General features: G+C 42.4%; 2 protein-coding genes across 4 annotated transcripts in view; both read left to right on the top strand.

The window, feature by feature from the left end:
- Positions 1-492: 492 nt before the first annotated feature.
- LOC120045397 (guanine nucleotide-binding protein G(I)/G(S)/G(O) subunit gamma-2) lies at positions 493-3223 on the top strand. The gene has a single exon (XM_038990272.1). The coding sequence runs from the start codon at positions 550-552 to the stop codon at positions 766-768; it is 219 nt and encodes a 72-aa protein (XP_038846200.1). The 5' UTR covers positions 493-549; the 3' UTR covers positions 769-3223.
- Positions 3224-7806: 4583 nt separating this feature from the next.
- b3galnt2 (beta-1,3-N-acetylgalactosaminyltransferase 2) overlaps positions 7807-23121 on the top strand; it is a 30932-nt gene continuing 15617 nt past the window's right edge. For all 3 annotated transcript variants that reach the window (XR_005476767.1, XM_038990954.1, XM_038990953.1), the window contains exons 1-3: positions 7807-8041; positions 19698-19833; positions 21864-21964. Coding sequence is in view for 2 of the 3 variants with exons in the window: in XM_038990954.1 (XP_038846882.1) it covers positions 7939-8041; positions 19698-19833; positions 21864-21964 (340 nt within the window). In the remaining variant the exon portion in view is untranslated. The remainder of the gene's footprint in view (positions 8042-19697; positions 19834-21863; positions 21965-23121) is intronic.

The following is a 23121-nucleotide window of genomic DNA, read 5'->3' as shown; positions in this document are numbered from 1 at the left end:
TTAATGTTAGGGTTAAGGTTAGCAGTGTGGTTAAGGTTAGAGTTAAGGTTAGCAGTGTGGTTAGGGTTAAGGTTAGCAGTGTGGTTAAGGTTAGAGTTAAGGTTAGCAGTGTGGTTAGGGTTAAGGTTAGCAGTGTGGTTACGGTTAGAGTTAAGGTTAGCAGTGTGGTTAGGGTTAAGGTTAGCAGTGTGGTTAAGGTTAGAGTTAAGGTTAGCAGTGTGGTTAGGGTTAAGGTTAGCAGTGTGGTTAAGGTTAGAGTTAAGGTTAGCAGTGTGGTTAGGGTTAAGGTTAGCAGTGTGGTTAATGTTAGGGTTAAGGTTAGCAGTGTGGTTAAGGTTAGAGTTAAGGTTAGCAGTGTGGTTAGGGTTATCAGTGTGGTTAAGGTTAGGGTTAAGGTTAGCAGTGTGGTTAAGGTCAGGGTTAAGGTTAGCAGTGTGGTTAAGGTTAGAGTTAAGGTTAGCAGTGTGGTTAGAGTTAAGGTTAGCAGTGTGGTTAAGGTTAGCAGTGTGGTTAAGGTTAGGGTTAAGGTTAGCAGTGTGGTTAGGGTTAATGTTAGGGTTATCACACCTGTTCATTGCTATATCTTTAGCTCTTCTTTTACCATGGCAGATTCCTAACCATAATCTTCCCCCTCCCCAGGTGTCCAAAGCGGCAGCGGACCTGATGGCGTATTGCGACGCCCACATACGTGAGGACCCCCTCATCGTGCCCGTGCCCGCCTCGGAGAACCCCTTCCGGGAGAAGAAGTTATTCTGCACTATCCTCTGATGCCCAGTAGGGGGCAGACCAGCCTTAGGCCGGGCCCTGGTTCAGGCGTGGAATAATGCCTGGCGTCTCCTCTTCTGTCTTCACCGTACCTGAAGCTAACAACACGCTGTGAACGTAACCAGGAAGTGACTGCCCTTTCAGCCTTGTAGTTTTTCAACTTTTAGATTTTTTTTTCTTTTTCTAATGGTCTTCAAGTGCAAAAAAAACATATGAAAATGTTCTTCATTAAAAAAAATCTTCATGAAAAGGCATCTGATAGAAGTAAATTCATCCACAAATATAATTAGACATATCACAAATGTTATGATATAATCTTGAAGCCCATTGAAAAGGTGGGGACAGTAAAGTGGAAGAGATCATCCCTTTCACAGTGAACTAACTTTACTACCGCTGGCATAACACCTTACTGGCTACTGTTGAATTGAAGTTGCCAGGTACACACTGTTGTCGTTGGTCAGCTCTGTCCCTAGAGGCTGAAGGGTTGGGTGGGTTAGATACCTTTTTAATCTGGCAACCCAGTGAGCTTGTTTGAGTGTAAAAGTCCCACTCCAGTTATTTGAGAACTTTTCCCTTTGGAAAAATGATATTCCAAGTAATAAATACATTAAAGTACAACAACCAAAATGTTTAAAAGGAAAATGTATTTTTATTTTTTATTTTATTTTTTACACACAATTGCGAAATTCAAGTAGATGGTCTAATGCTCCACTCTGTGATCAGCCTGCCCCCCTTTGCTTGAGGAAACAATAGAGCAGTAATTGAGGACAAAAGAGAGAGGCCCCCCTACTGTCATGAGGATACCTGAAGCACCTTTTGAGATGTACCCTTTGTTAAGTAAATCATGTGATAAATGAGGTTCTAGGGAGGCTGGAGTGGGTCTTTAACGTCTCCTGTATCTTTGATAGGTTGGTTATTAGTGTTTTGGTTTGCAAAATTCTGGTAGCTTTCCTCAAAATGTGCAAGTTTTTCCAGAAATCCTGGTTGGAAGATTCCTGGAATTACGAGGGGCAATACGCAGGAAATCAGTAATCCTCCGACAATGATTTCTAGAAAACCAGCGAATTTGGGGAAAGTTCCCAGAATTTTGCAACCTTATTGTTGCTTATTTGTTGATTGTTAGAGAACAGCCTTGATTAGTGCTTTATGATGAGATTTTTTTATTATCAAATGTTTTCTTTTCTTTTATTATGCTAGATGATTTTATTTACATGCCTCAGGAAACAAACAAACGGTGGTATTTTTTTATTTGATATAGTCGTTCATCTTAAATGTTCTTCGAGTGTATACCCATGATGTGTATAAAGCATGTTAGTTCCCACTCTCCATTTCTCCATACCAACATAGCGCCCCCCCGCCCCCCGCCTACCAATCTAACTACCGTTTACTGTAGTATTAAACATCCTGCCATTTGACAGGTTGATTAAAGTAAGACGGGTTTATAACCTTTGCCATATTATTATCTTTCTCTCAACACTCAATACACTGTTCAATTTTTACAATATACACTTTTCTGAATACATACTCAAAACTCTCAACAATCGTGTGCTTTGACATTTAGGAAGAGTGTGGATGTTGTGAATGTGTCTACGAGAACAGAAGTGCATATTTATTCTGTTTTCGGGCTACAGGAACCCTGTGCTCGAGTCCCATCTGTTGATATAGTGTACCACATATCCCTTTCATATACAGACAAATCCCCCTATTTTAAACATGCCAGCTTTTTTATACCAGCTCTTTTGTATATCTGAAAGGGGTAGTGGGTAAAAAACAAGGAGAAATAAAACCCACCTAAAGACCTAGTTGTGATTCCTGCATTTTCACAGACCCCGTAACCAACATGCAGGTATCAGGTCTCTGTGAATGCTTCTCTGCTTTTTTGGCAGGTAAATTCATAAACACTTCCATTGTTTAACACCTCCCTAACTTGAAATGCAAACAGCCCCCATGGTTTAACCACACTCCCCACCCCTCCGAATTTGCCAGCTACCCACTGATATGTATTAAAGGGGTATACCTGCAGGAAAGTGGTCAATAAGGGGCTGTTTGAAAGGGGCTCATATAAACATGACCTTTTCTTTGTTTTACAGGTAATATACCACGTCTTCTGTCTGAAATGGGTAAAATAGTTGTATCTCTATAGAGTGCACTATGGACAGCTGTCAACTCTGGGCCAACACATCTCGTACACACCTGAGCCCCTGTTCACTATGTATGGTTAGACTCAGGTGTAACATCCAACGAGCAGTGATTCTAACCAGACAACTAAAAATTAAGACACATTTTAAAGGCATTATACAGTTATTATACTACATACATATTTAATCTCACCCTTAATCCTCATCATGTAGGATCTTACTACTGGTGTCCCCCAGGGCTCTGTACTAGGTCCTCTAATATCTCACTACTGGTGTCCCCCAGGGCTCTGTACTAGGTCCTCTAATATCTCACTACTGGTGTCCCCCAGGGCTCTGTACTAGGTCCTCTAATATCTCACTACTGGTGTCCCCCAGGGCTCTGTACTAGGTCCTCTAATATCTCACTACTGGTGTCCCCCAGGGCTCTGTACTAGGTCCTCTAATATCTCACTACTGGTGTCCCCCAGGGCTCTGTACTAGGTCCTCTAATATCTCACTACTGGTGTCCCCCAGGGCTCTGTACTAGGTCCTCTAATATCTCACTACTGGTGTCCCCCAGGGCTCTCTACTAGGTCCTCTTTAGTGTCTCATTACTGGTGTCCCCCAGGGCTCTCTACTAGGTCCTCTTTAGTGTCTCATTACTGGTGTCCCCCAGGGCTCTCTACTAGGTCCTCTTTAGTGTCTCATTACTGGTGTCCCCCAGGGCTCTCTACTAGGTCATCTTTAGTGTCTCATTACTGGTGTCCCCCAGGGCTCTGTACTAGGTCCTCTTTAGTGTCTCATTACTGGTGTCCCCCAGGGCTCTGTACTAGGTCCGCTTTAGTGTCTCATTACTGGTGTCCCCCAGGGCTCTGTACTAGGTCCTCTTTAGTGTCTCATTACTGGTGTCCCCCAGGGCTCTGTACTAGGTCCTCTTTAGTGTCTCATTACTGGTGTCCCCCAGGGCTCTGTACTAGGTCCTCTTTAGTGTCTCATTACTGGTGTCCCCCAGGGCTCTGTACTAGGTCCTCTTTAGTGTCTCATTACTGGTGTCCCCCAGGGCTCTGTACTAGGTCCTCTTTAGTGTCTCATTACTGGTGTCCCCCAGGGCTCTGATGACAAACCAGTCTATCCTGCTTTAACTGCAGAACATAAACATTTTACCCAAAGCGTCTGATATATTGAACTTTAATATTTTGACATCACTTTTCTATGTTGTTTATTCCTTTGTTTTATTATAAACTGCTTCATTTGTTTCCTGAGCCTGTTTCTTTTCCCTATCTATATGTTGCCTGCTCTGTCCTGAGTGAGTGAATGAATGGTTGTGAATGGCAAGTCTTTATACCAAACAGCCAACCAACCCAAGGCCTGCATGTTTCTCTGTGCTCCATCCAGGTCTAGGATTGTTCAATTACGGTAACTTCACCAGGATTCCAGATTTCCTGCTGATTTCGGGAATCTTACAACTGGGATTTCGGGAAAACCTGGGAATTTTGGGAAGGTTACCGGAAATGTCTGACATTCTCTTATTTTGTCGACAGGGTGGAAGTATTTTAGAGGGTGCGTCCGAAATGGCACCCTATTCCCTATATTAGTGCACTACTTTAGACCAGGGCTCTGGTCAAAATAAGTGCACTATATAGGGAATAGAGTGCCATTTGGGACTTAGCCAGAGTGCGCAGTACAGTCAATCAGTGTGTAAGTCATCAGTGGATGTAGGAGGCCTATTCTCTACGCCACTGTCAACCCAAAGGCTTTTATTTTGTTTTCAAAAAGCACAATGTGTCAAAGCATTTCCTGTTCGTGGTGGTAGATACCTATTTAGCACATTTTTACAAAAAAAACAAATTAAAAAATATTCTTGTTATTATTAGTTATTAGTTGTATATTAGTTGTATTTATTATTATTATTATTATTATTGTTGTACTATATCTGTGGCACAGCACTGACAATTACAACATCATGGTGTGTAGTGCTACTGATTTGGAGATTGTATGATACTTAGGTTTAAACCGTTTATAAAATGTTTGATTGATACTCCTGAGTATTTTTTTAACAATAACTAATATAAGGGTCTGTTTACATGTTATATGATCCCTTTTTATGGTTCAGGTTTCATCTGCTTCAACACTTTACATTCTGTAAATAATCAAATTAAAACGTTTTTGTTTAGGCTTGCAAAATTCGAATAACTTTTTCAAAATTCTCACGTTTTCCCAGAAGTCCCGGTTGTAAAATTCACAAAAGTAGGAGGGAATAAGCAGCAAATACAGACTTTGCAAGGATTTCAGGAAAATCTGGGAATTTTTGGAAAGTTACCGGAATTTTGCAACTTTGTTGTTGTTGGTACTTTACAGTAGTAGCCTAGTGTTTCCTCATTAGGTATCATACATCTTTCCTAGCCTGCGTTACCAGTCTGTTTGTGCCATCCTGACACTCTTTGGTACCCAAGCTACACAATTCCTTGAACTGTCCTAGAACTGTCACTGAAACCAGATATTGGACTTAACTCAGACTTTAGTTGTGTTTGTGTGAACTCTTCAGGGTCTCTAATCCAACAGACCTCAGTTAAAAGGGTGGTGCCAAATCTGAACATGAAACATGGGCTACGTCCCAAATGGCACCCTATTCCCTACAATAGTGCACTACTTTAGACCAGAGCCCTATGTAGTGTCCTATGGGCCTTGGCCAAAATAGTGCACTATAAAGGGAGTAGGGTGCCATTTGGGACATAAACATGGATTTCATGTCTCAAACGTGAACTTTGCACGGATTTATTTCTGACTGAGGAATCTTATGATGAGAAATATTGCCTATTTTAATGTCTTTGTTCCAAATGGCACCTTATTCCCTATGGGCCCTGGTCAAAAGCAGAGGACTATAAAGGGAGTAGGGTGCCATTTAGGATCCAACAATGTATAGATTATGGGTGCTTTACTTAATGCACATATTGTTTAGAGGTTTGGTTGCTTTACTTAAGGTTGTGTAGACGCGCAGCTGTACAAATCAATGGAATTACTTATTTAAAAAAATAAAATGTATAAATTAATTGCAGGCTTTGTATTAACCCCCTAGCTGGATCAACATGAATTAAAGGAAATGGCAACCCAAGTGGTCTGTGGTCCCTTTTTCTATAATATATTTTATTATTTAAATTCATGCACAGTACCAGTCAAAAGTCTGGACACACCTACTCATTCAAGGGTTTTTCTTTATTTTTTACTATTTTATATATTGTAGAATAATAGTGAAGACATCAAAACTATGAAATAACACATATGGAATCATGAAATAATCAAAAAAAGTATTAAACAAATCAAAATATATTTTATAGTTGAGATTCTTCAAAGTAGCCACGCTTTGCCTTGATGACAGCTTTGCACACTTGTGGCATTCTCTCAACCAGCTTCATGAGGTAGTCACCTGGAATACATTTCAATTAACAGGTGTGCCTTGTTAAATGTTAATTTGTGGAATGTCTTTCCTTAATGTGTTTGAGCCAATCAGTTGTGTTGTGACAAGGTAGGGGTGGTATACAGAAGACAGCCCCATTTGGTAAAAGACCAAGTCCATATTATGGCAAGAACAGCTCAAATAAGCAAAGAGAAATGACAGTCCATCATTACTTTAAGACATGAAGGTCAGTCAATGCGGAAAACTTCAAGAACTTTGAACGTTACTTCAAGTGCAGTCCAAAAACCATTAAGCGCTATGATGAAACTGGCTCTCATGAGGACCGCCACAGGAAAGGAAGACCCAGAGTTACCTCTGCTGCAGAGGATAAGTTCATTAGAGTTACCAGCCTCAGAAATTGCAGAGTTCAAGTAACAGACGTATGTCAACATCAACTGTTCAGAGGAGACTGTGTGAATCAGGCCTTCATGGTCGAATTGCTGCAAAGAAACCAACACTAAAGGACACCAATAAGAAGAGACTTGCTTGGGCCAAGAAACACGAGCAATGAACATTAGACCTGTGGAAATCTGTCCTTTGGTCTAATGAGTCTAAATTTGAGATATTTGGTTCCAACCGCCGTGTCTTTGTGAGACGCAGAGTAGGTGAACGGATGATCTCCACATGTGTGGTTCGTAACATGAAGCATGGAGGAGGAGGTGTGATGGTGTGGGGGTGCTTTTCTGGTTACACTGTCTGTGATTTATTTAGAATTCAAGGCACACTTAAACAGCATGGCTACCACAGCATTTTGCAGCGATACGCCATCCCATCTGGTTTGGGCTTAGTGGGACTATCATTTGTTTTTCAACAGGACAATGACCCAAAACACACCTCCAGGCTGTGTAAGGGTTATTTGACCAAGGAGAGTGATGGAGTGCTGCATCAGATGACCTGGCCTCCACAATCACTCCTGACCTTAATCCAATTGAGATGGTTTGGGATGAGTTGGACCGCAGAGTGAAGGAAAAGCAGGCAACAAGTGATCAGTATATGTGGGAAGACTGTTGGAAAAGCATTCCAGGTGAAGCAGGTTGAGATAATGCAAAGGGTGGCTGCTTTGAAGAATCTAAAATATATTTTGATTTGTTTAACACTTGTTTTGGTTACTACATGATTCCATATGTGTTATTTCATAGTGTTGGTGTCTTCACTTATTCAACAATGTAGAAAATAGTAAAAATAAAGAAAAACCCTGAATGAGTAGGTGTGTCCAACATTTGACTGGTACTGTATATACATGTAACAATACTAGCATTGCTTAAAGATCAGTAATAGCCTACTACTACTGTATGTTGAAATCTCAATGATAAAATAGGACCGCTCCCAGTTGCACAAATATGTTGTTGTTTTAGCGACCTGTGGCGTAATGACTACAGTACTTCATATCCCAGAAAACATAGCGGTTCGATGTCTGCACTTCCATTGGTTGAATGACCATCGTCATCAGAACAGGAGCGAGGCAGACATGTGACATTTAGCACAGAAATGTACAAGAGGCACATACCGTTTCATGCTACACACAGATAACAACACACCACTACCGGACCCAGTTTATAGCCTACTCGTTAACCGTTGGAATCTCCACCAAGCGATCCGTCCATGCGAAGCCTAGCCTTGCTTCTAGTTCCGTGTGTTGTCGCGGTAGTGGTGCACTTCTGGTTGTGGACTAACAGAGCGACCATCTCGTTGGAGAAAGATTATGGTACAGTAATATTTTCATTCTGTCAACTTTTTGTCTAGCTGTGTTGAAACCGCTCATTGGATTATGCATTGTTTAGTTGGACTAGAAAAGTATACAAATATACTGAAAATGTTTATACTGTATTTTGTCTCTTGGATTTCGGGACCACGTCTTTATAACAATTAATTAGTGATGAGACCAGAATCACACTCACAAAATAAAAGGCTCCTGGAGTATCCTTTAGGGGTTCGTTACATTGAAACTGTGGGGGAACACCGATAAGTTTGGGGTTAACTACCCCCCCCCCCCCCACCCCGCGGGTAAACTCCCAGTAGAGCCTCAAGTCTAATGGGTATATCTTCTGCCGTGTTTGACGTTAATGTTCTCCGTATCCATAGCCAGAATGATTTTTGCAGTGCATGGTAATTGAACAGGTTTCCTGTTTTTATATTCGTCAGAGGTGTAGGGAAGGTGAAGTCTGTCAATTCTAAAAATAGTAATTCTACAGATGTTTAACAAAACATGCACACAACAGTATTCATACCTTGGTTTTTTGTGGTGAATGTGAAACAGTTTTGATCATGGTCTTTATACACATACCTTGACCATAATGTAGAGGCCTTATGGGATTTTAATTGAAGAGGTGAGGATGGTAAATGTGATCTGCAGACCAATAGACATACCTTAGTATGCCTCCTCGTCTGTATACCTACAGACACAAAAGTGAGTCGTTTAGTCATCTGCTCCCAATACAGCTAGCCTTCAACATATTCTTAACTCTTTGTTGATTGATATCCATTGAATTGTGTCCATTTTACTGTTTTTAGAAAGATTTGCACAAATATGAAAAGAGAGATGGTATCATCACAAAACAATATTGATTTAAATCATATAAGGGATACACCTTAAATTGAGGAGATCTTTACATTGCTAAGTGACTGCACCTGCTGTCAATCCAAATGTTTGTTGGGTTCCTGCAAGAACCCCCACCAGCTAAGGAGGTTCCTCGACGAATCTCTCTCCTATGGGGTTCTTGGAGGAACCTTTTTTGGTGGCAATTTTCAGAGCCAGGAACTTTGAGGTTCTTAGAAGGAACTTTGAGGTTCTTAGAAGGAACTTTGAGGTTCTTAGAAGGACCCTTGTTGAACCCTGAATTTTTAGAGTGCAATTCAACCATTTATATAGAATGTGATATCTAGAATGTAATATCTACAACACAGCAATACCCATGATACTCTGCGGCAGAACCCCAATAGTAGGGTGTTAGGGGACAAAATGAACCCGTGGTGCTTTGTATTCCATGTTATAGAGAAGCTTGTCATGAACACACAACGTTCATGTGGATAGAATTTTTCCATTGGTGAGATCTTATTTTCAAGTTGTTGGACAAGGTTGCAGACAGGTCAATGTTAATCCCTAGTCCAGGGGTAGGCAACCCTGTTGAGTGCCACAGATACTTCAGGATTTTGTTCCAACTAGGCACCACGTCAGGGGTGCGTTCAGTTCGCTTGAAAGTTTGCTACATTGCGGAACGGTTTGTACTGAACAACACATTTTCCCCAAACATTCTTGTTGGTTCTTGAACATATTTTGAGATACTGCACGTTTGCTCCGTTCGGTGGTTTGTGCAATGAGTGACGTTTTTAAAGGGCAGCGGTTCGTTTGGAATTCACTATCCAAACCTCTCCCCTGTTTTTATCTGGTCATTGAGTAAAGCACAGTTTCCATTCAATTAAACGTTCTATTACGTTGTGATGTACTGAACGCAGCCCTGACCAACTGAGCTAATTGATCAGTTCAGTGATTGCAGAAATTCAACACACCTGGTTAAATCAAAAACATGAAGTGGCTGCATCACTCCTGGTCCTGGACTGCCGCCGCCGCCAAGTCACTGCCGCCAAGTCACTGCCGCCAAGTCACTGCCGCCAAGTCACTGCCGCCAAGTCACTGCCGCCAAGTCACTGCCGCCAAGTCACTGCTCTTGCTTCTTAAATTCAACACGTTTTGTCCAATATCTCAAGATGGGGTGGTCATATTGTTATGACATTCTCAGGGCTGATGTAGAACACATATTCAAATAAAAGTAACAATGATACATTATGATGCGAATTGGGCACTTAATATGCAAATTAGGAATTATGGAATACAGTAATTTATGGTAGGTTGGTCATATTTTTTTAATTGTCATTTCTTTCCACAAATAAAACATTGTACAGCATAAAAACATTGAGCATGACATCCAGACATAGCACATACACACAGGCAAATATTATCTCACAAGCTACTATACAGAACTAAACGGGTTCACAAGCGACAGTCATCACCTCCCAGTCTTAGACACATGACAACTCAGAGTAGGACCCTTCTAGATTCTAAGGATTACTCTAGCTGCTGTAAAGACACCGACACCAAATTCCTCATTTGTTACATTAGATGACTCTGTTCTATCGGCCAGAGACATATTCTCAGTGAAACTGGAATTGTTAACCTCATCCATTCCTCCAGATATTTCAAAACATCCGTCCAGAAAAGTTGCACTAATGTACATTACCATATTGCGTGGAATAATGTCCCCGTGTGTTTTTGGCATTTCCAACACATCAGATGGTCAGCCCCATCTGATGAAGCGTTGTTGGGGTCCAATAAAACCTATTGAGTACGTTTCCCCCTGTCTTCCCTTATGTTCCTCCTTGAGCTGGATAAGATCTTCAACCAGGTACCATCCTCAATTTCACACGTAAGGTCAATTTGCCATGTTGTTCTGAGGTTTTTGCATTCTTTACCCTGCTGATGACTAAATATTGAGTATAAAATGGCTGCTTTATGTTTGGGTAATTCCAAATGCTCAGCTACTGGGTTATTTCCTGGATGTTGTTGATAGCCGGTTAACAAACATTCTCTCAATTGTACATTTTTTCCAAAATGTGCCTTGTCTCCCACATTTTTTAAAATTGAATCTGAGTATGACATTAAAACATCTTCATTGTACAGATAACCTTTAGAATGAATTCCTTTCATTAGCCAACAGACCTCTCCTCTGTAAGACTGTGACAGAGTATCAACAGACCTCTCCTGTAAGACTGTGACAGAGTATCAACAGACCTCTCTCCTGTAAGACTGTGACAGAATACCAACAGACCTCTCCTGTAAGACTGTGTGACAGAATACCAACAGACCTCTCCTGTAAGACTGTGTGACAGAATACCAACAGACCTCTCCTGTAAGACTGTGTGACAGAATACCAACAGACCTCTCCCCTGTAAGACTGTGACAGAGTACCAACAGACCTCTCCTGTAAGACTGTGACAGAGTACCAACAGACCTCTCTCCTGTAAGACTGTGACAGAGTACCAACAGACCTCTCTCCTGTAAGACTGTGACAGAGTACCAACAGACCTCTCTCCTGTAAGACTGTGACAGAGTATCAACAGACCTCTCCTGTAGACTGTGACAGAGTATCAACAGACCTCTCCTCTGTAGGACTGTGACAGAATACCAACAGACCTCTCTCCTGTAAGACTATGTGACAGAATACCAACAGACCTCTCTCCTGTAAGACTATGTGACAGAATACCAACAGACCTCTCCTCTGTAAGACTGTGTGACAGAGTATCAACAGGGGTGAAAGGATAACTTTGTTCCCGTTCTATTGTTATCCAAACCAGCATCCCTTTTACCCCAATGATTTAGCCATTTCAAATCATAAATGGTACAATGTAACATCTGGTGAAGCCTCCTACATCCCTTGGTGAGCACATCTTCATATTAATCCAGTTTTTTCTTTTTTTCTTTCCCACAAAGTATTTAGTTAATTTGTCATATTGTTTAAAATACCGATCTGGAAAATTCATAGGTAACAACATTGCAGAAATATTATTAAATTGAGGGACCGCAGCCATTTTAATCACGTTGATCTTTCCCCATAAAAGTAAAAAAATATATTTTTCTTTTTCTAAATTGGTCTTAATCTTGACTAGTGGTGGCACAAAAAATATCACCTCCAAATTCGAGCTCAACTTAATTACCAATTATTTCATCCCAGTATAAACCCATTTGAAATGAAATGGGGTAACGGTTCCAGAGTAACATTTGGCATTGCTTCCGAATTATTAAAATTAATTTTGTAGCCTGACAAACTACAATATGATTCAATACAAGTAAGTAATGGTGGTACAGACCTGAAGAGGATCAGAGAGCAGCAGTAGAATATTGTCTGCATACATAAGCAGCTTGTGTTCTGTTCTTCCTCTGGATCTGTGCTCATCATTGTTGCAAGAGGCACTAAAACTGGTAAATAGGAGAGGGAGCAACCCTGCCTTGTGCCTCTAGAAAGACAAAAAAAAGGAGACATATTTCCATTCGTAAGTTCTGTTGCTTTAGGATTGGAATAGAGGACCCCTATCCATTTTCAAAAGTCAGGTCCAAAAGCTCATTTTTCTAGAGTTCTTAAGAGAAGCCCACTCTACCCTATCAAATGCCTTCTCAGCGGCCTCCCGGGTGGCGCAGTTGTCTAAGGCACTGCATCGCAGTGCTAGCTGTGCCACCAGAGATTCTGGGTTCGAGCCCAGGCTCTGCCGCGACCGGGAGGCCCATGGGGCGGCGCACAATTGGCCCAGCATCGTCCGAGTTAGGGGAGGGTTTGGCCGGTAGGGATATCCTTGTCTCATCGCGCACTAGCGACTCCTGTGGCGGGCCGGCCGCAGTGCACGCTGACCAGGTCGCCAGGTGTACGGTGTTTCCTCCGACACATTGGTGCGGCTGGCTTCCGGGTTGGATGTGCATTGTGTCAAGAAGCAGTGGGGCTTGGTTGGGTTGTGTTTCGGAGGACGCATGGCTCTCGACCTTCGCCTTCCATCCGTACGGGAGTTGTAGCGAAGCGACAAGACTGTAACTACTACCAATTGGATACCACGAAATTGGGGAGGAAAGGGGTTAAAAAAAAGAAGCCTTCTCAGCATCTAAGGAGACCGCAGCGGTAGGAACTATATTTGAGTGGTTTAACCACATGAGATGTAAGAGCCTCCTCCATATTATCCTCTTCTTAATAATTCCTACTTGGTCACTATGTATGATATTAGGTAGTGCCTTCTCTAAGCGCATCGTAAGAGTCTTACAATCCACATTAAGGAGGCTGATGGCTCTAAAATCCCCAGGTTCTGGTATCTCCTGTTATGGAATCTGTTAACCTGTTAAGGTATCTCCTGTTTACGAATCAGCGGTATCAAAGCCTCATTAAAGGTGTCCGGAAGGGAGCCAGTTTCACTGTCAATACAGGTACAAGAATGTCAATATATTTTTTATAATATTCTACAGGAAGGCCGTCCAGACCTGGTGATTTTTTTTCCTGCTTTCATAGATAAAATGGCGGCTCTAACCTCCCCTTCTGTTATAGCCAGGTAGAGGACCTGGACTGTACTATCTGATAATCGAGATAATTATATACCAGACACAAAGTATCCATGTCTTTGGGGCTGAACAGGAGGATGTATATACATCTTTATGAAAACGTTGAAACACACTTTATCTCTTTGGATGAGGTCCCCGGAACGTCTTAATTGCTGGAATTATATTTGTTATTCTAAGTGTTCCTCATTCTTAGTTGTCTTGCTAGTAGCCTGCCTGTCTTCTCACCTCTCTCATAAAAACTGGTTCTAAGCCTAAACAGTGCATTTTCTGCCTTTTTTATGTTTTTTTGTTTTTTTTGTATTTAACCTTTATTTTACCAGGCAAGTCGGTTAAGAACAAACTCTTATTTACAATGACGGCCAAACCCGGACGAAGCTGGGCCAATTGTGCACCGACCTATGGGACTCACAATCACGGCCATATGTGATACAGCCTGAATTCGAACCAGGGACTGTGGTGACGCCTCTTGCTTTAAAGATGCAGTGCCTTAGACCGCTGCGCCACTCAGGAGCCAAAGTTAGACATTTCGTGCAACTGAACTTTTCATTTGCAGGCATTTTGAAATGTGCTCTCTGTGAAATGTCAATTCCCTTTCCAAGATGCGCTTCTAATCGGTTTAGTCTTTCAGCCCCTGATCTCTTCTTTTTGGACGCATGTGCAATTATTTTCCCTCTATTACATGTTTTAGAGGTTTCCCATACTGTGGAAATATTTTCAGTTGAGCCCATGTTGATCTCAAAAAAGGATCTAAGATCCTCTGCTAGTGACTGGCTAAATATCTAATATTGTAATAGTGTGGTGTTGAGTCTAAATCTACCCTTCCTCTGTTAGTGACTGGCTAAATATCTCCTTGTAATAGCATGGTGTTGAGTCTAAATCTACCCTTCCTCTGTTAGTGACTGGCTAAATATCTCATCTTGTAATAGCGTGGTGTTGAGTCTAAATCTACCCTTCCTCTGTTAGTGACTGGCTAAATATCTCATCTTGTAATAGCGTGGTGTTGAGTCTAAATCTACCCTTCCTCTGTTAGTGACTGGCTAAATATCTCATCTTGTAATAGCGTGGTGTTGAGTCTAAATCTACCCTTCCTCTGTTAGTGACCGGCTAAATATCTCATCTTGTAATAGCATGGTGTTGAGTCTAAATCTACCCTTCCTCTGTTAGTGACCGGCTAAATATCTCATCTTGTAATAGCGTGGTGTTGAGTCTAAATCTACCCTTCCTCTGCTAGTGACTGGCTAAATATCTCCTTGTAATAGCGTGGTGTAGAGTCTAAATCTACCTTTCCTCACATTTTCAGAGTTTATATCAACATAGAGTTACATGTTGAGGGCAATGGGCCCAGTCTGGCAATCAATCACATTATTAACCATGAAATTAGATATCGAGAAATCTATTCTGGAGTTTTTTATGACCGTGGGAGAGAATATACTTTTGTTCTATCATTAGGATGGACTAATGTCTTTAAGGCCCATATCTTTACATTTACTTCTATCAATCATATTGTCCATCACTTGGTTAAAGTCTCCATTTTTAAGGACGTTCTGCCCCTTCATATTTACCTGTATAACGTTGACCTCGTGACAAAAAAATCAGGGTCCTTATATGTTGCGTAACACTACCTTAATCCCATGTATAAGAGCTTCAATGCAGATTAGCCTGCCAGACTCGTCAGTGTAACTTCAACAAGACTTAATTTAGTAATGTTGATCAGAATAATCACCCCCATTTTGTTTTGGAATTAAATCAGCTATGATACACTTCTGCAACCTCCTCTTTAAATGTCAGTGCCTCTGTATCTGTAAAAGGTTTATTTTTATTTAACATTTTATTTCATCTTTATTTAACCAGGTAGGCTAGTTGAGAACAAGTTCTCATTTACAACTGCGACCTGGCCAAGATAAAGCAAAGCAGTTCGACACAAACAACAACACAGAGTTACACATTAACAAACGTACAGTCAATAACACAATAGAAACATCTATGTACAGTTTGTGCAAATGTAGAAGAGTAGGGAGGTAAGGCAATTAATAGGCCATAAAGGCAAAATAATTACAATTTAGCAATGTGATTCCTGTATGAACACAATATCCGCCTGTTTCGATTTTAAATGTGTCAATCTTTTCCCTCTTCACTTGGTTACCACAACCCTTTATATTTACAAGAGATTATGTTTACATAACCATTATCCATATTTGCTCTGAGTAGTTAGTTACAGCCTGTGATCATGAAGTATCCCATTTAACAGGTGACAACTCTAATGAACATCATTATATAACCATGAGTAGTTACAGCCTGTGAGCGTGAAGTATCCCATTTAACAGGTGACAACTCTAATGAACATCATATATAATGTCCCAGTATATGCTCCAGCTGTACAATAAAATAGTGAAGTAAATGTAGAAGAACAAAAGCAACTAGGAACGTAATGTTGCTTCTCGACGAGTCAATCATCACAGAACGGTCTTTTTGATGCTGCGGAAGGTAACCTGCAGTGTCGACTCAAAATTCCTTCTGGTTCGTGAGGTGCTTGAAAGGTTACATTAGCAAGACTCCCCAGAGTCCCACAAACACACGGGCTACCTTCATGTTGTATAGTAAACGGCATACAATTCGACTTGTATTTTACCATGTCTCATCTTCGTTATCTAGGCTTAATCGCCTTGCTCTAGCAAGAATCTCTTATCCTTGAACATACTTTTCTTTCCCAAGTAAAGAGCAGGGTGGGAATGCCAGCGTCGCCTGACGTTCTTCTCGTGTCGTTGTTTCTTCTTCTTCCTCTTCATTGCCAGTTCCTTGGACAGGTCCGGGGGGAAAAAGGTGGCCGGCGGCCTTCCCACTGAACGCCACCCTTTTCTTCCGCTGCTTTATGTACCTCGACCCGGGCTGTAGATCGTAGGAATTGAATGACAACCGTTCTCGTGTCCATTCTCATTCAGGCATGGGTAAGCTGTGATGGGTTCGTTCAATTTCGAATTCGTGCCTGTCGCCAAATCCTTCTGTGATGATTTTCTGCTCACACAAGATTAGTCATAAATCATCAATGTTCCAAACTGAGAATTCCTTTGTCTTCAAAAATGCAATGGAACGCAAGCTAACTATCTCACGTGAAGGCGCGTGGTCAGCTCATGCCACTCTGCCAGACCACTGACTCATTCCCCCCTCCTTTATAGTAGAAGCATCAAACAAGGTTCTAAATACTGTTGACATCTAATGGAAGCCTTAGGAAGTGCAACATGATCCCATTTCCACTATCTTGGATAGGCAAAGAGTTGAAACACTACAAACCTCAGATTTCCCACTTCCTGGTTGGATTTTTGTCTCAGGTTTTTGCCTGCCATATGAGTTCTGTTATACTCACAGACATCATTCAAACAGTTTTAGAAACTTCAGAGTCTTTTCCATCCAAATCTACTAATTATATGCATATTCTAGCTTTTAGGACTGAGTAGCAGGCAGTTTACTCTGGGCACCTTTTTATCCAAGCTACTCTACTGCCCCCCCTGTCCCAAAGAAGTTAAGGACTGGCAGATGGGTGTGGCCCACTCACTCACCTTGACCGGCTCCAGTACTTTGTTCTTAACTAGTGTCCAAGTCAGCCTCGACTTTTGGTCTTATAGCATAAGGTACTTTCAGAAACGTTGGTTTGCTGTGAGGCTTAATGCCAAGCTTCACTGTTAAATATTTCCTGCTCTCCATGAAATACTCCTCCATGTTTCTTTAAGATGGCGGGTAGGCCTGTGTTTCCATGTGTCTTTGTACTCCCTGATGACCAGTCATGTTATTTGATCCACCCACAAACGTCCCTGTAGTGATGGATAGTCTCCTTTCACAACGTACTGGCGGCTTTTCACTTTGTCTATTGAACTGAACTGTGACCTCAGTGATGCCTCTCACACCAGCAGATTAACCTGTGTCAAGTCTTTAACACAATGTGTGCTGGCTGAAGTGGAAGGTGTTCCCGTGTCATTTTGTAGACTGTGTCTAACGCGATACAGCTGCCCCTGTGTCAGTCTCCATACACACTGGTTGCCACTTTAACAAGGGAGGGAAATAGTAGCCATACAGACCCCAGCAACATTTTTAGTATATTCAGTGTGACTTCCTCGTCACCTTAACATGTCTTACTTTTGTTGGAATGTTTCTTGTTTTTCTCTGAGCGCTTTTTGTTTCTGCTCGTTCATTGTGGCCTTTTTTTTAACCACAGGCTGGACAATCCGCGTCCTTACACTAGCGCGTCCTTACACTAGCGCGTCCTTACACTAGCGCGTCCTTACACTAGCGCGTCCTTACACTAGCGCGTCCTTACACTAGCGCGTCCTTACACTAGCGCGTCCTTACACTAGCGCGTCCTTACACTAGCGCGTCCTTACACTAGCGCGTCCTTACACTAGCGCGTCCTTACACCAGCGCGTCCTTACACCAGCGCGTCCTTACACCAGCGCGTCCTTACACCAGCGCGTCCTTACACCAGCGCGTCCTTACACCAGCGCGTCCTTACATTACACCAGCGCGTCCTTACACCAGCGCGTCCTTACACCAGCGCGTCCTTACACCAGCGCGTCCTTACACCAGCGCGTCCTTACACCAGCGCGTCCTTACACCAGCGCGTCCTTACACCAGCGCGTCCTTACACCAGCGCGTCCTTACACCAGCGCGTCCTTACACCAGCGCGTCCTTACACCAGCGCGTCCTTACACCAGCGCGTCCTTACACCAGCGCGTCCTTACACCAGCGCGTCCTTACACCAGCGCGTCCTTACACCAGCGCGTCCTTACACCAGCGCGTCCTTACACCAGCGCGTCCTTACACCAGCGCGTCCTTACACTAGCGCGTCCTTACACCAGCATGTCCTTACACCAGCATGTCAGCCTGATGTCCCGCTTGGCCATGTCCCTTGATTTCCCAGATTTTCTGTTGCAACTCTGAAGTTTTTCCCTCATGAACTCAACTGAGTCTCTTTTATCATCTAGTTCCGTAGACGTATTGATTTTCAATGGCCCTTGTCAAGGTCAGATTTACTTTCAGTCAATAGTCTCTCTTTTTTTTTGTGTAGCTTCATTCCGTAGCCCACACATACTAGTCTGTCTCCTAATGGTGTCATTTTAGAACAGCGTTAAACTCCGTGCTCTGGTAGTTAACGCAGCTGCAAATATTGTCACTGATTCTCCCTCTTTCCGATGTTCTTCTGTGGAACCTTTCAACGATAACCAGTGGTTTCGGTGAACAGTGGTCCTCTTCAGTATTTCCACAATATCTCCATATGTCTTATTACCAGGCCTGTGTGGCTGTAGCAGGCTGCGTAGTAAATTAATTGTCTGTAGCCCCATAACACTCAAATGTAGGCACCATTTTTGTCCTCCATCTATGTCATTTGCAAGAACAAAAATATTCAAACCATTCTGTATATGAACTCTACTACTCAACGCTTTTCATCATACTGTCCAATGTTTACAACAATCCCGGACATTTTTCGTTTCTCAAATGGTTCCTGATTTGTCATTTCACTTCAATATTGTCCTCAAACACGGCAAGATTTTCCTCCGTCCATGTGATCTTCATTCACTTCACTGACATTTCATCAAGTTCGCTCATTTAACAGTTTTTAATTCCCAAGTTTGTTTAATTGTTGTTTTCCTGCTTTGATGTCCGTCTCGATTAATTTTCTTCCACCCGTGACGATGCTAACTCTCTCTTAACTAGCTTGATGATGTATTTACCTCTGTTAGCAATACACTGCTAACGTTAGCCTAGAGACTATACCACAGAAAACCAACTTCTTCCGGACAGAATAGTTCCAGTAGGTTCAGACTTACTCGTCGCCAATCTTTTGTTACGTCTCATGGGTTTCATAACCACGTCTTTATAACAATTAAATCATGTTGAGACTTGAGGCAGGAATCAGTTCAACCATTTCCCAGTTAGCAACGAGCAATCTGCATGCAGGCGGCCCTCCAAAGTGATAATGGTTCCCCGTCAAGACTTGCTCGGTGGCCTTGCTGGCGGGGAGCCAGCTTTTAAGTCCAATTTGCCCCATTTTTAGAGTTCCAAATCGACCCATTAGAGATGCAAATCTCGTCATAAGCGGCGAACTCTCCTCTCCCGCTGGTGGAGGACTTCATAGCCACCCGCTTTAGGAATTTATTTTCCAGATTTTTGAATATAATGTAGACTAGGTGAAGTTATTAAAATGGACTGTCTATACATGGTTCACATTTTACATCACCCCCCCTTTCCCATGCATTTACCTGTATGGTGGTGATTTTAACAGATGAGGACTCGGCAGCATCTCCCTGTGGTGAGGTGCTGGTGGGGGTGTTGTCTGCCAGACATCACTATGATCTGAGACAGGCTATAAGACAGACGTGGTTGGGATACCTCCTGGACCAGACACACTACCGACACAGGTATGGATCAGAGACATACACTCCATGTGTGTTATTGGTCTGAGTGGGGATATTTGGTCAAAGTAGTCCACTAATATAAGTGATAGGGTCCCATTTGGGACACAGACATAATTATTTATATATATATGTGTGTGTGTGTATGTATGATACAGAGGGAGTGATATGTCCTTTCAACAGCCCATAGTAACCATGGTAACTGAAGAGAAGTGCCTTGGGAAATGACTGACTGCGTCTGAAATGGCACCCTATTCCCTATATAGTGCACTACTATAGACCAGAGCCCTATTCCCAATATAGTGCACTACTTTAGGCACCATATTCCCTACATGGTGTACTATTAGGGTCTCTGGCCAAAAGTAGTGCATTCAGAAAGTATTCAGACCCCTTGATTTTTTTTCCCACATTTTGTTACGTTACAGCCTTATTCTAAAATGGTTTAAATAAAATGTTATCAATCGACACACAATACCCCATAATGACAAAGCAAAAACACGTTTTTAGACATTTTGGCAAATGTATTAAAAATAAAAACCGATACCTTAAGTATTCAGACACTTTGCTATGAGACTTGAAATTGAGCTCAGGTGCATCCTGTTTCCATTGATCATCCTTGAGATGTTTCTACAACATGATTGGAGTCCACCTGGTGGTAAATTCAATTGATTGGACATGATTTAGAAAGGCACACACTTGTCTATATAAGGTCCCACAGTTGACAGTGCATGTCAGAGCAAAAACCAAGCCATGATGTCGAAGGAATTGTCCGTAGAGCTCCGAGACAGGATTGTGTCGAGGCACAGATCTGGGGAAGGGTACCAAAAAAAAGCATTCAATGTCCCCAAGAACACAGTGGCCTCCATCATTCTTAAATGGAAGACGTTTGGAACCACCAAGACTCTTCCTAGAGCTGGCCGCCCGGCCAAACTGAGCAATCGGGGGGGGGACATTGGTCAGGGAGGTGACCAAGAACCCGATGGTCACTCTGACAGCGCTCCAGAGTTCCTCTGTGGAGATGGGAGAAACTTCCAGAAGGACAACCATCTCTGCAGCACTCCACCAATTAGGTATTTATGGTAGAGTAGCCAGACGGGAGCCACTCCTCAGTAAAAGGCACATGACAGCCTGCTTGGAATTTGCCAAAAGGCACCTAAAGGATTCTCAGACCATGAGAAACAAGATTCTCTGGTCTGATGAAACCAAGATTGAACTCTTTGGCCTGAATGCCAAGCATCACGTCTGGAGGAAACCTGGCACAATCCCTACGGTGAAGCATGGTGGTGGCAGCATCATGCTGTTGGGATGTTTTTCAGTTGCAGGGACTGGGAGACTAGTCAGGATCAAGGGAAAGATGAATGGAGCAAAATACAGAGATCCTTGATGAAAACCTTAACTAGAGCTTTCAGGACCTCAAACTGGGGTGAAGGTTCACCTTTCAAAAGGACAATGACCCTAAGCACTCAGCCAAGACAACGCAGGAGTGCCTTCAGGACAAGTCTCAATGTCCTTGAGTGGCCCAGCCAGAGCCCGGACTTGAACCCGATCGAACATCTCTGGAGAGACCTAAAAATAGCTGTGCAGAGACGCTCCCCATCCAACCTGACAGAGCTTGAGAGGACCTGCAGAGAAGAATGGGAGGAGCTCCCCAAATACAGGTGTACCAAGCTTATAGCGTCACACCCAAGAAGACTCGAGGCTGTAATCTCGGCCAAAAGTGCTTCAACAAAGTACTGAGTAAAGGGTCTGAATACTTATGTAAATGTGATATTTCGTTATTTATTTGATACGTTTCCCAAAATGTCATTTATGGGCTGTTGTGTGTAGATTGCGGTTTGTATTGCCTTGATCAAGTTTAGAATAAGGCTGTAACATAAAGTGTGTCAAAGGTCAAGTGGTCTGAGTACTTCCTGAATGCACTGTACCATTTGTAACCCTGTAACTCATCAGAGGTGTTAGAATAAGTGGAGAGATGTCTGTTTTATATGATGGTATTTTGTTGTGGCGGTGTAGTGTTTTATTGTGTTGTGTTTCAGGGTGCAGGTGAAGTTTATCATTGGGAAACATGGCTGTCCCATTCCAGAAGAGGACAGAGAGGATCCCTACTCATGCTCCCTCATGAACCTCACAGACCCAGGTAGGCCCTCACAACCCTCCCCAGGTAGCACTTACACCCGTACAGCACAGCTTTTAGCTACACCAGTACAGTAGATGACAAAACAGCTTGGAGTAATGTGTTATAGAAACAGAGCAAAGGATGTCAGTCTGTCTAACCAGGTTTCCATCCACAGTATGTTAGTAAAGAATCTTACCGTATAAAAGAATCACTACAGCTGATGAAAACAAGGAGTTTCGTTACCATTACGTAAATGCTGACGGATAACTTGTTCCTTTGACATGGTGGGATCTTTTTGTGCAAGAAATAGCGTTGGAAATGTATTTTATGCGCAAACATTGATGTAATACCCATCGTATGGAAGTAAACTTGGAGTCATGTGATGATCTGTTGTGTGGGCGTCCCACTAGGACTCAGGAAACCATGCAGTTTATTAAACTACTGATGAAATCAGTTGTGATGAACTTCACAGGGGGGGTGAAAGGTCACGGTGATGATCTGTTGTGTGGTCGTCCCACTAGGACTCAGGAAACCATGCAGTTTATTAAACTACTGATGAAATCGGTTGTGATGAACTTCACAGTGGGGTGAAAGGTCACGGTGATGATCTGTTGTGTGGTCGTCCCACTAGGACTCAGGAAACCATGCAGTTTATTAAACTACTGATGAACTTCACAGGGGGGTGAAAGGTCACGGTGATGATCTGTTGTGTGGGCGTCCCACTAGGACTCAGGAAACCATGCAGTTTATTAAACTACTGATGAAATCAGTTGTGATGAACTTCACAGTGGGGTGAAAGGTCACGGTGATGATCTGTTGTGTGGTCGTCCCACTAGGACTCAGGAAACCATGCAGTTTATTAAACTACTGATGAAATCAGTTGTGATGAACTTCACAGGGGGGTGAAAGAGCCTGGTGATGATCTTGATGCTCCTTTATCATAATATCTGGGTCTTATTCTGGTGACATGATGCTCGACTGCCGTTGGACAAATATTCTCTCTCGTCTATAATAATGTCATAATGTAGACTAGCCTACCCACACTGTATCCGAGAGCTGTCAAGCCCAAAGTAGGCAAAAATAAAGGGTTGAAAATGCAATGGAAAAACTTTTTATTTGGTACATGAAAACGAAAGTGAAAAAAGATAATTGCGCATATTGTCTTTATCCTGCTTTTT

The sequence above is a fragment of the Salvelinus namaycush genome, chromosome 4 (assembly GCF_016432855.1).
Source record: "Salvelinus namaycush isolate Seneca chromosome 4, SaNama_1.0, whole genome shotgun sequence".
Classification (NCBI taxonomy): domain Eukaryota; kingdom Metazoa; phylum Chordata; class Actinopteri; order Salmoniformes; family Salmonidae; genus Salvelinus; species Salvelinus namaycush.
The sequence above is the reverse complement of the archived record's forward strand: the minus strand, read 5'-3'. Positions and strand labels throughout refer to the sequence as shown.

What these genes read in the sequence shown, in the direction of transcription:
- LOC120045397 (XM_038990272.1), top strand. Translation starts at nt 550, where the DNA reads ATGTTAGGGTTATCACACCTGTTCATTGCTATATCTTTAGCTCTTCTT.